The 13,861-nt window shown below is 47.9% G+C and overlaps 1 protein-coding gene across 2 annotated transcripts in view; it reads left to right on the top strand.

The window, feature by feature from the left end:
* Positions 1-13,861, top strand: part of stau2 (staufen double-stranded RNA binding protein 2) — a 106,916-nt gene that overhangs the window by 36,086 nt on the left and 56,969 nt on the right. For both annotated transcript variants that reach the window (XM_084443285.1, XM_084443284.1), the window contains exons 8-11: positions 659-871; positions 2,094-2,231; positions 5,672-5,800; positions 9,007-9,064. In XM_084443285.1, the coding sequence (XP_084299411.1) occupies positions 659-871; positions 2,094-2,231; positions 5,672-5,800; positions 9,007-9,064 (538 nt within the window). The remainder of the gene's footprint in view (positions 1-658; positions 872-2,093; positions 2,232-5,671; positions 5,801-9,006; positions 9,065-13,861) is intronic.

The raw sequence follows: 13,861 nt of genomic DNA, 5'->3' as shown, positions 1-13,861 counted from the left end.
TGAGCCATGATCACCAGAGACGGTCATCTAGGAACATATTGTGTGTGAGTGTGTGTCTGTGTGTGTGTGTGTCTGTGAGATTGAGTGAGTGAGTGTGTGAATTACACGTACACTTGGGTGGGTAACACTCTGACCATGGAGAACAGATGTGGTGGACTGTCTGGTGTTGCTGCCTACACACACACACACACACACACACACACACACACACACACACACACACACACACACACACACCACCATCGCCATCCCCAGTGTTATGGTGCGTTCGTTTATAACTGGGAGGTGCAAATTGCGACTTGCTACTAGGAATTATTAAATAAAACACCGCATTAACTCACACTTCCTCGTCGCAAATTCGGATATGTTTCTCAGCCCCCAGTTGCTCGAATGCACTAGATATAACTAGATAACTGTGATATAATGGTATATAGATATAACTAGGTAACTGTGATATAATGGTATATAGATATAACTAGGTAACTGTGATATAATGGTATATAGATATAACTAGATAACTGTGATATAATGGTATATATCTCAAATGCACACAGGTCGGAGGTAGGTATTTTGCCACTTGCGACTTGCCACCTCCGACCACAAACGAACGCACCATTATCCCTTGAGGGTGAGAACCTATGACATTGCGTTTCCCCAGGTCCTGAAGGAGAGTGGCCCCCCTCACATGAAGAGCTTCCTGACGCGGGTGACCGTGGGGGAATTCTCGGCCGAGGGGGAGGGCAACAGCAAGAAACTCTCCAAGAAGCGTGCTGCCCTCTCCATCCTCCAAGACCTCAAGAAACTGCCCTTTATTCCAGTGGTGGAGAAACCCAAGCTGCACTACAAGAAACGGCCCAAGACCATCCTCAAGGTAGGAGGAGCTACAAAAGACAATCCTCATGGTAGGAGGAGCTAAAAAAAAAAGAAAAGACAATCCTCATGGTAGGAGGAGCTAAAAAAAAAAAAGACAATCCTCATGGTAGGAGGAGCTAAAAAAAAAAAGAATCCTCATGGTAGGAGGAGCTAAAAAAAAAAAAGACAATCCTCATGGTAGGAGGAGCTAAAAAAAAAAGAGACTATTCTCAAGATAGGAGGAGCTAAAAAAACAAAACAAAAAGAGACCACCCTCAAGGTAAGAGAAGCTATAAAAGACCGTCCTCAAGGTAGGAGGAGCTAGAAAAGACCATTCTCAAAGTAGGAGGAGCTAAAAAAAAACAGCTCAAGTTAGGAGGAGCTATAAAAAAAAAAAAGGACTCTAAACTTTTTTCCTCAGTGTCCCCCAACTGTCCCGAATTCTACTTTCAACTATCCCAGACTTGACAGTCATTGTCCCAAATGTAATCTTAAAAAAAAAAAAAATCTAAATAATAACTAGAATAACTTTGTTTCAGTAACTCACTCTGGTCAATTTTTGAGCGTGATGAAGTGTGAGTGCTCTATGGCATCGGGGAATATTGCCTGCCTTTTCAGCATAGTGAAAACAGTTGAGAAAAAAAAAAAGTTGAATTCGCTATGCTACACTATCTGCTCTGTCTAAACGTTATGCGGAGTGAGAAGAAGACAGCACATCAGAGTGTGAGGAGGCGGTGCTGTGTGCACTGCAGCGTGTGTGCCTACAACCGGCTGTTGTCATGGGGAGAAGAAAGCACATCAGCACGATAGCACGCTCGTATAGATGCGGAAAATGAGTATTGAATTTTTCTACATTGAAAATCTAACAATTAAAATGATTCATTGACACAAATGCAATAATTTAATTTGTAATGATGCGTTTCTCTACTGTCCCATAATTGTCCCAGATTCCCTATTTGTATTGTCCCTGAGACAATTGTCCCTTAATTTCGAGTGCTGGTAGGAGGAGCTAAAAAAAATACCACCCCCAAGGTAGGAGGGGCCAAAAAAAACAAACACCCCCAAAGTAGGAGGAGCTAGAACGCCCCAATGAAACACCTCCGGTGGCCATGGTTACAGTGATACTCAGGCGAACAAACCAGGGCATGTTACTGTAGGGAAATTCACACCTCTACATCACACCTCTCTTTCTTCCTCTCTCTTTCTCTCTCTCCGTCTGCCTCTCTCCCTTCCTCTCTCAGACAGGCCCAGACTACGGCCAGGGGATGAACCCCATCAGCAGGCTGGCCCAGATCCAGCAGGCCAAGAAGGAGAAGGAGCCCGAGTACCTGCTGCTGTCTGAGAGAGGCATGCCTCGACGCAGGGAATTCATCATGCAGGTACCAGGGAGAGGGATGGAGAGATGAGGTAGAGGGAGGGATGGGATAGACAGAGGGATGGAGGGATGGGATAGACAGAGGGATGGAGGGATGGGATAGACAGAGGGATGGGATAGATGCAGGGATGGGATAGACGGAGGGATGGAGGGATGGGATAGATGGAGGGATGGAGGGATGGGATAGATGGAGGGATGGGATAGATGGAGGGATGGGATAGACGGAGGGATGGAGGGATGGGATAGATGGAGGGATGGGATAGACAGGGGGATGGAGGGATGGGATAGATGGAGGGATGGGATAGAGAGAGGGATGGGATAGACAGGGGGATGGAGGGATGGGATAGACGGAGGGGATGCAGAGATGTTTACGAATGAAGAGATGGAAGGATGGGATAGAGGGACAGATGGGATGGAGGGATGCTATATAAGGGTGGCATGTTAGGAAAGAGGAAGAGATGAAGGGATGAGAGAGGGGCATGGGATGGAGTGAGGGAGGGGGGGGTCAGAAGGATGGGAGGGAGCAGGAGACGGAGGGAGGGGAGTTTCCTCAACAGCGTCAGGAGTGGAGAATCTCCTCCTGTGTCACGTGACCTTGGGTGAACCTCGAGCTCGCTGGATGACAGGCGGTCCATTATTCATGGCCTTCCTGATCGGCGGAAATGGAACTGATGTAGTCTAATCAGTGAGGGCTGAGGAAGAAACTTTAACAACACCACCGCCACACAGCCCACTTCACTAACTGCATAACGAGATAATAAGAAGACGCATCCCCTGGCTTCCTCTGGATTCAGAGATCCTTAGGGACTTCAATTTAACTCGGTAGTCCCGTCCTTAAATGATGTGATTGAATTTGGGTTACCACCAAAGTGACCTTTGCTCGGTGTCCAAAATGACTGACAAACAAACAACGATATTGAGTGGTTAGTCCTGCCTCTCAGCCACGGGCCAAACGCCCCTGGCTTCTACACCAAGACACCGGTCTGTATGACCGGTGGTCCGTATGACTGGTGGTCTGTATGACCGGTGGTCTGTATGACTGGTGGTCTGTATGACTGGTGGTCTGTATGACTGGTGAACTGTATGACTGGTGAACTGTATGACTGGTGGTCTGTATGACTGGTGGTCCGTATGACTGGTGGTCTGTATGACTGGTGGTCTGTATGACTGGTGAACTGTATGACTGGTGGTCTGTATGACTGGTGGTCTGTATGACTGGTGGTCTGTATGACTGGTGAACTGTATGACTGGTGAACTGTATGACTGGTGGTCTGTATGACTGGTGAACTGTATGACTGGTGGTCTGTATGACTGGTGAACTGTATGACTGGTGAACTGTATGACTGGTGAACTGTATGACTGGTGAACTGTATGACTGGTGGTCTGTATGACTGGTGAACTGTATGACTGGTGGTCTGTATGACTGGTGGTCTGTATGACTGGTGAACTGTATGACTGGTGAACTGTATGACTGGTGGTCTGTATGACTGGTGAACTGTATGACTGGTGAACTGTATGACTGGTGGTCTGTATGACTGGTGGTCTGTATGACTGGTGTATGACTGGTGAACTGTATGACGGGTGGTCTGTATGACTGGTGGTCTGTATGACTGGTGGTCCGTATGACTGGTGGTCTGTATGACTGGTGAACTGAATGACTGGTGGACTGTATGGCTGGTGGTCTGTATGACTAGTGGTCTGTATGACTGGTGGTCTGTATGACTGGTGTATGACCGGTGGACTGTATGACTGGTGAACTGAATGACTGGTAGTCTGTATGACTGGTGTATGACAGGAGGTCTGTATGACTGGTGATCTGTATGACTGGTGGTCTTTATGACTGGTGTATGACTGGTGGTCTGTATGACTGGTGAACTGAATGACTGGTGGTCTGTATGACTGGTGGTCTGTATGACTAGTGGTCTGTATGACTGGTGGTCTGTATGACTGGTGTATGACCGGTGGACTGTATGACTGGTGAACTGAATGACTGGTAGTCTGTATGACTGGTGTATGACAGGTGGTCTGTATGACTGGTGATCTGTATGACTGGTGGTCTGTATGACAGGTGGTCTGTATGACTGGTGGTCTGTATGACTGGTGGTCTGTATGACGGGTGGTCTGTATGACTGGTGTATGACTGGTGGTCTGTATGACTGGTGTATGACGGGTGGTCTGTATGACTGGTGGTCTGTATGACTGGTGGTCTGTATGACTGGTGGTCTGTATGACTGGTGTGTGACTGGTGGTCTGTATGACTGGTGTATGACTGGTGGTCTGTATGACTGGTGGTCCGCAGCACCCTGCCAGGGGGTCCACTGGTGCTTCTACAGGACCTCCACATCCTTGCTTCCCTCCTTGTCTCCATTTCTTTCTCTCTCCCTCTCTTTCTCCTCCCCCCATCTCTCTCTTGCTCTCTCTTCCTCCCCTGTCTCCGCCCCTTACTCTCTCTCTCCCCCACCTTCTCTCTCTCCCTTTCTCCCGTCTCCCCCCCCCCCCCGTCTCTCTCCCTTTCTACCCCTGCCCCCCCTTCTCTCTCTCCATAATCCCCTTCTCTCTTCTCTTTCAGAGGGAAACAGAGCGTCTCTGAGCGCAGGGGCGGTGGTAACTCAGCCCCAGACTCATTCTCCACGGCTCTTTCAGGCAGGCATTAGGCCCTGCTTGTGTGTGTTCCTTTTGTGCGGGCAGCTCGCTTCTAAAATTTCCACATTGTTCCCCTCTGTGGGCAGCAGAGCTCAAATGAGGTCCTGTTCTTCCTGGCTTTGTCTGCTGCTGTGAGAAGTATGTAGCCACAGCGCTAGCTTCATCAAAAACTGTTGTTCTTTCATGTCAAACCGCTTTTAAGCAACAGGTGACGGTAGTATTTTAACAAAGTGCCGTGTGAGTGATGTGGTGTTTATTTTAGTATGTTACGTTTCAGTTGATATCTTCGCTCAAAGGTACTTGAGGTTGTCAGTTGAGCTCTTATTTACCTTGTTAAGCCACTTGAGTAAGTACATCAAGGCTAGCGCACTTCAGCTCCAACTCCTGGAATGTTGTTTGAAGGGCGTAATTGTCTGTTTAACTAACTTAATGACATTTGATTTTCATTTGTGAATATCTGCTTACTCTCTGCAAAGACAGATTCCCATGTTTCTGCTGGATGAAAAATAAACAGGGCAGATTTGAGTATAGTGCACGTAGCAGAGACGCCCAGTCCAGTGGAAATGAGTCCTCTGCAAAACCTCTCTGAGGACAGACGTATCAGCCGGAGAATATTGAACAGAGCTCTATAAATAGATATTGGAAAATTATATATAATCTCAATGGCCTCATTTTACGGATAAGCTATTCTGAGATGAATTTCGGACCGTCACGGTTTGTCTCGGCACATTTGTTATTTTATTTATTATTTATTTTTTTAGAGATGTTTCAACCTGTTATTGCACTTGTCTGTGTGTGCAGGTGAAGGTGAGTGGTGAGGTTGCCACGGGAACGGGGCCCAACAAGAAGGTGGCCAAGAGGAACGCTGCCGAGGCCATGTTACTGCAACTGGGCTACAAGGCCTCCACGTGCCCCCAGAGCCCCACCGAGGTATATAAATATATATATACACACCTGTGATCTGTTAGGATGTAATACAGGCCTCCACCTGCCCTCAGAGCCCCACCGAGGTATATAAATATATATATATACACACCTGTGATCTGTTAGGATGTAATACAGGCCTCCACCTGCCCCCAGAGCCCCACCGAGGTATATATATATATATACACACCTGTGACCTGTTAGGATGTAATACAGGCCTCCACCTGCCCCCAGAGCCCCACCGAGGTATATAGATATATATATATACACACCTGTGATCTGTTAGGATGTAATACAGGCCTCCACCTGCCCTCAGAGCCCCACCGAGGTATATAGATATATATATATACACACCTGTGATCTGTTAGGATGTAATACAGGCCTCCACCTGCCCTCAGAGCCCCACCGAGGTATATATATATATATATACACACCTGTGATCTGTTAGGATGTCATACAGGCCTCCACCTGCCCTCAGAGCCCCACCGAGGTATATAGATATATATATATACACCTGTGATCTGTTAGGATGTAATACAGGCCTCCACCTGCCCTCAGAGCCCCACCGAGGTATATAAATATATATATATACACACCTGTGATCTGTTAGGATGTCATACAGGCCTCCACCTGCCCTCAGAGCCCCACCGAGGTATATAGATATATATATATACACACCTGTGATCTGTTAGGATGTAATACAGGCCTCCACCTGCCCTCAGAGCCCCACCGAGGTATATAGATATATATATACACACCTGTGATCTGTGAGGATGTAATACAGGCCTCCACCTGCCCTCAGAGCCCCACCGAGGTATATAGATATATATATACACACCTGTGATCTGTTAGGATGTAATACAGGCCTCCACCTGAGGCTGACAACACAGTTAAAATACCTTAATATGCATGCAGTCATCTGGACTGTCTATAATGTGCTTTATTGTAGCTATACCTTTGATGGAAGCTTAGTTTCTCCAGACACAACGTAGGTAGGTAGCTTATTATGGAATACCATATGTTCCAAAATTAAATAAATACATAAATAAGAAAGGTTATGAAATAAATAAATATGGCTATGAAATAAATCCAGAAATAAATTAATAAGGTAATAAATATATAAATAAATGTAAATATAAATATATATAAATGAGTCAATAGATATAGATAAATTGGTTGTTACTTCAAAATGACGTTTTTCATAATGCCACATTTATTTATTTCAGGGCACTTTTATTTCATAATGCCACATTTAATAATGCAATGCCACATTTCCAATCCTTATATTGAAATTATTATCTCTAGTCCAGCCCAATCTCTCTAAAATGCACGGTTGCGCAGCATTGTAAAAAGTAGGCCTATCTGTGTTTCATTTTGTTAGGATATTCTATTCGATTTGAATATCTTCTGCTCATCTAAGCTGTTCTATCCATGTTATTCTTTTATGCATTATAATAGTCAAAACGCAATTTTGAAAGGTCAGAGTAGAGAGATAGAAAAAGCCAGCTGGTATCTATAGTGCGGGAAGTATCAATACTGCGGAAAATTAGTATTGAATTGGGGTGGCTGTGGCTCAGTGGTAGAGCGGGTTGTCCAATGATCGAAGGGTCGGCGGTTCGAATCCCGCCTCCTCCTGTCCACATGTCGAAGTGTCCTTGGGCAAGACACTGAACCCCAAATTGCTCCCAATGAGCAGGTTAGCACCTTGCCTTGCCGCCATTGGTGTGTGTGAATGGGTGAATGAGAGGCCATTGTAAAGTGCTTTGGATAAAAGCGCTATATAAGTGCAGTCCATTTACCATAAATTCTCATGACGTGTTTGAGTTTGACTACATAGCAGGAGAAAAATCGCAGGCCCAGCGATGTGACTATTGCGCAAGCGCACATCGCAATAGCGATGCGTTAACGATATATCGTACAGCCCTAGTTTCTGTCGAATATTTATCTCTCAGCTCGTTAGCAAGATCACTGCCTCCACATGGATCCTCAGCGTTCAGACACACAGCGGTATTGTACTGACTCAAGGAAACTCCTCAGGCCACAACCTCAGACTCAGGACACATCCTCACTCCTAGGACACATCCTCACTCCTAGGACACATCCTCACTCCTAGGACACATCCTCACTCCTAGGACATTCACCAGACAAGCGCCAGGGGGGTCTCTCACCCCCCCCCCCCCCCCCCCCCCCCCGAGGAACGGGAGGCGAAAACAGACGTATCGTCACTCATTGGTTTGACAGCTGAGGAGATGTCTCAATAAGTCCCATTGGACGGCTCCGTGATCCCCGGCCAAGTGAGCGTCTCTTCAGCGGCGTCCAAGGTCAGCCCTCCCGGAGCGTCGCTGGCACCGCGCTGCTCCTCTTCTGTCCTCAGACAGGTCGTTCTTTCTTTAGATTCTTCCCCCTGTCTTCTGTCTTCGGAAGCTCTGTCTCGCTGCATTCCCACCGTGGGATTGTGGGGGATTGAGGCTTGAGGCATGGCGAGGTGGGGGCTTGTTTACAACCGAGTCATCTCCCCAGCTGTCCAACCTCCTGAGTGACGATTTTTTTTTTAAAATATTTTTTAATCTCCTACACACACACGCTCACAGTGAAAGTATGTCATTCAATCACAGGGTTTTAAAAGTAAAGTAAATTCCGACCATCCCCTTATTTATGTGTTTGGCAAAGATGGACACTTTATAGATCAGGCGTTTCTCTCTCTTTGAGCAATTGTCTTTGTGGTCAGAACAGTAGGAGTTTGGAAGTAGGAACTTGTTTGACATGTGTGAAGAACCTGTTTGTTGAAGCTGGCTTGTCTCTCTCTCTCCCTCTCTCATCTCTCTCTCTGTCTCCCTCTCTCTCTCTCTCTCTCTCTCTCCATCTCTCTCTCTGTCTCCCTCTCTCTCTCTCTCTCCATCTCTCTCACTGTCTCCCTCTCTCTCTCCATCTCTCTCTCTGTCTCCCTCTCTCTCTCCATCTCTCTCTGTCTCCCTCTCTCTCTCTCTCTCTCTCTCTCTCTCTCTCCATCTCTCTCTCTGTCTCCCTCTCTCTCTCTCTATCTCCATCTCTCTCTCTGTCTCCCTCTCTCTCTCTCTCCATCTCTCTCTCTGTCTCCCTCTCTCTCTCTCTCTCTCTCTCTCTCTCTCTCTCTCCATCTCTCTCTCTCTCTCTCTCTCTCTCCTTGCTGCGTCTCTCTTACCAACCCCCTTCCTCCCCTCATGTCGTTGCAGATGGACAACAAAGGCTGGAACGGACAAAAGGCAGCTTTTACAGAAGCAACAAGTAACAGTGAGTGTCCCCCTCTTCTGTCATCCCTCCTGTCCCTGTCTCCCCCCTCCAGTCCTCCCCTCTGTCCCCGTCTCCCCCTCCCCCAGGTGGTTTAGCGAGGGAGACGCTCCGCCGGTAAATCTCTGTGACTGGTCAATGGGCGAGTGACTGTCAGCTCAATCCACCATGCGTCCGTGTGGGGAGCCTGCAAATGCAGCGCCATTCAGACAGGCTTACAGGCCTCCACACTGAGGCCCTGCGGGGAGTCCCACACACGCTCACACACACACGCACGCACACAGGCGCACGCACGCACGCACGCACACACACACACACAGACACATACATACACACACACGCACACACACACACACGCGCATACACACACACACACACGCACACACACGCACGCACGCACACACACACACACACACACACACACACACACATACACACACACACACGCACGCACGCACGCACACACACACACACACACACACACGGTCACACACACGCACACACACACGCTCACACACACACACGAGTGCGCACGCACACACACACGCTCACACACAAACACACACACACATACACACACACACACACACTGCCTTTCTGTGTATGGATGTAGCCTTTCACTCAGGATTAACACACACACACCAAACAAACAGATGACAGCATGAATTGATTTTATAATATTATATACGTATGTCAATCTGTATACTCTTAGGATGATGAATATATTACGTTTGTGTTCATGGGTACTTTGTCCAGGTAGAGAAATCCACACCCACACTTGGGTGACTTTAGAGCGCAGAGGTGAGAGGACTACATGGCTCAACTTTGTTTATTTTAGAGAAAACACATAAACCAATTGTGTTTTTGAGGTTAAATTGCATAAACAGCTTGAACAGGAGAGAGAGGCAGGCCTTAACTGGTTCCATGCCCCAGATTGGATGTACGTAACAGTCTGCTGTGGTTGAAACATTGAATTATGGTTGTGGTTCCTATAGTGGCGACCTAACTACATCTCCTAACTACAAGCCCCCAGAGGCCCCTGGGAAATGATGTCTTCCTTATTTGGTGCTGATTATCCCTGCTCTTGGCTGGGGCCGTGTGTCTGGAGCAGGGCCATTTTCACTCATAGTTTATCTCACTCTCAGCATGGGGCCCAAGTGTCTGCTAATTAGCTCTTTAAACTCCACAAACCACACAACACCAACTGCTAATGTACAAATAATGTTTATTGCATAAACACTATTTACAACTCATCCAAGCGGATACAGCTGGCCTTTTCCGTGTGTGTGTGTGTGTGTGTGTGTGTGTGTGTGTGTGTGTGTGTGTGTGTGTGTGTGTGTGTGTGTGTCAGCATGTGTGAGACTCAGTGTGTGTGTTTGTTGGCCTGGGAGTTCTTATTGCATCAACTGTACATGGAAATTACCTGTGAATCAACATGAAGGCACATCCATGATTCACCTGGAGTCTGTCCTCTCACCTCAAACCTCCCAGGGTTAGGCTACTTCTACCACCCTCTATCACCCTTTATCACCCTCTATCAGCCACTACCACCCTCTATCACTCTTTATCACCCTCTACCACCCTCTATTGTTCTCTACCACCCTCTATCAGCCACTACCACCCTTTATCACCCTTTATCACCCTCTACTACCCTCTATCACCCTCTATTACCCTCAATCACCCTCTATTACCCTCAATCACCCTCTATCACCCTCTATCACCCTCAATCACCCTCTATCACCCTCTATTACCATCTATTACCCTCAATCACCATCTATCACCCTCTATTACCCTCTATTACCCTCTATTACCCTCTATTACCCTCAATCACCCTCTATCACCCTTTACCACCCTCTATTACCCTCAATCACCCTCTATCACCCTCCACCACCCTCTATTACCCTCTATCACCCTCTATCACCCTCTATTACCCTCAATCACCCTCTATCACCCTCTATCACCCTCAATCACCCTCTATCACCCTCTATTACCATCTATTACCCTCAATCACCATCTATCACCCTCTATTACCCTTTACCACCCTCTATTACCCTCAATCCCTCTCTATCACCCTCTATCACCCTTTACCACCCTCTATTACCCTCAATCCCTCTCTATCACCCTCTATCACCCTCTAACACCCTCAATCACCCTCTATCACCCTCTATTACCCTCTATTACCCTCAATCACCCTCTACCACCCTCTATCACCATCTATTACCCTCTATTACCCTCTATTACCCTCAATCACCCTCTATCACTCTCTATTACCCTCAATCACCCTCAATCACCCTCTACCACCCTCTATTACCCTCAATCACCCTCTATCACCCTCTACCACCCTCTATTACCCTCAATCACCCTCTATCACCCTTTATCACCCTCTACCACCCTCTATCACCCTCTACCACCCTCTATTACCCTCAATCACCTTATACCACTCTCTATCACCCTCTACCACCCTCTATCTCCCTCTTATCACCCTCCATCACCCTCTACCACCCTCCATCATCTATCACTCTCTACCAACCTCCCAATCTAACACCCTCTCTCACCCTCTCTCACCCTCTCTCACCCTCTCTCACCGTACTGTATATCACCCTCTACCACCCTTTATCTCCCTCTTATCACCGTCTACCACCCTCCACGCTCTACCACCCTCTACCACCCTCTACCCCTCTCTATCAAACTCAATCCTCCTATAATAGTTAGTGTGATATTAGCCACAGAACTCAGAACTAAACACAGTGTTCTAATGAAGATGGTAGTCTGGTGTGTTGGCCCACTGTATCTTCTAAGTATGCAGAGATAATGTACCCAGCCAGCCTACGGTTGAGGGAGAGAGAGAGATGGGGTAGAAAGAGAGAACGAGTGAGTGAACGAGCAAGAGGCATGGGGAGAAAGAGATTAGAGAGTGCAAAAAAAGAGAAGAAGAGAGAGTGATTTGAGTCCCGGGGGTATTGCAGCAGGGTTTTTCACTCGAGTTGCCACATTTCATTTCCTGCTGTGGATATGTGTGTGAGTGTGTGTTAGTGTGTGTATATACATAGTATGCATCTGCGTGTGTGCACGTTTGTGTGTGTTTTTGTGCGGGTGAAGTATGTGAAGGTCTTGCTCCAGCGAGGTGATTTATAGTGTTGGGCTCCAGCCCTATCTGCTTTAGATCAGACTCATACTTGGTCCTGGCCCCTCTCCAGAACTCCCCTGTCGGACCGGACCACGAGTCTGGGTGGGACCCCTAGAAACGGCTCTGAAACATGGGAGACAGCACATACTCTCACACACACACACACACACACACACACACACACACACACACATACACATTGTGCATACAGAAATACACACTCACAAAGACACGCTCTTACACAGCGAGCACACACACACACACACACACACACATCGCCGCCGTACAGCTGATGTCATTTTGGCTAACACCTTTCTTTCTTCTTTTTTTTTTTTTACGACACTCTCCCCAAATGTATGCGTTGTGTCAGAGGCCTGCTAGTTTTTCTTGTGTAAATTGAAATTGAACTTGTCGTCGGCCTCAGCGGTTGTGTCAGGGCTGGCGCGGGCCACCGTCCTCGCTGTGGATTCTCAGGGATTTAGGCCTCACCGCTGTTTTCATTTAGCGGTTTCCCAGTTCTGGAGTTTATGTAGCAGATGATGCCGTTTCTCGGAAACCCAAGACTCGTATTCTTATTGGCTCGCCAGGGTTAGCCTAAAGGCTACTATACTCTCCCTGTGCTGTAGCGCTAAGCTAACGGCTGGTTCGGGAGGCACATACCGCAGGAGGCCAGTGGTTATCAGAACAGAATAGAACCCATGTCTTGGTTCTGAGCGGTGTCTTCATATGATGCAGACTGCTACTTTCGAAGTGTGTATTTGTAGACGGAGCGCGCGTCAGTAGGTGTGCGTTTAGTAGTATTGTGTATGTTTGTCGTCTATCTGCGTGTATGTGTTGAGCTCACGGTAACTCAAACAGGAAGTGGGCTGTCAGTCATGCGCTTACTCCAGCTCTCTCTCACAGCTGCTGGTCTACACACAGCTGGTCTTCCTGTCTCCACTGACCTTGCTGGGCTGAGAGGGCCGCCTGGTTTTCACATCCCCTCCTCCGCCCATCCCTCCGTCCCCTCCTCCCACCCCCACGGCTGCCTCTCAGCACTCTCACATAGCCTCCTCTACTCCCTCCCTCGCTGACGGATGAAAGGACTGGATAGGTACCAGCCATGTTGCTTCGGCCCATCAAATCCTGCCAGATAAGAGATCTCTGAGGAGAAGGAGGGGATGAGGTGTACTGAGCCCCCACCCTGGTCTGGATGGGAACATGTTCTTGCAGGGTTGAGCTTCCCCTGGATGGTGTGCTGTTCAGGAGAGCCAGACATAGCCAGACTCTCTCTCTCTCTCTCTCTCTCTCTCTCTTTTTCTCTCTCTCTCCCTCCTTCTGTCTCCCTCTCTCGCTCTCTCTCTGTCTCCCTCCCTGTCTCTCTCTATCTCTGTGCGTCTCTCTCCCTCCCTCTCTCTCTGCCTCTCTCTCCTACCTCCCCCTTTCTCTCCTTTTCTCTCTCTCCTCCCTCCCTACCTCTCTCTTGCCTCTCCTTCTCCCTCCCCCTCTCTCTCTCCCTCTCCCTCTCTCTCCCTCTGTCTCTCTCTCCCTCCCTCCCTCTCTCTCTCTCTCTCTCTCTCTCTCTCCCTCCCTCCCTCCCCCCCTCTCTCTGTCTCTCTCTCCCTCCCTCCCCCTCTCTCTCTGTCTCTCCCTCCCTCCCTCTCTCTCTCTCTCTCTCTCTCTCTCCTTCTCAT

This window comes from Borostomias antarcticus (genome assembly GCF_949987555.1).
Source record: "Borostomias antarcticus genome assembly, chromosome: 9".
NCBI classification, from domain to species: Eukaryota; Metazoa; Chordata; class Actinopteri; order Stomiiformes; family Stomiidae; genus Borostomias; species Borostomias antarcticus.
The sequence above is the reverse complement of the archived record's forward strand: the minus strand, read 5'-3'. Positions and strand labels throughout refer to the sequence as shown.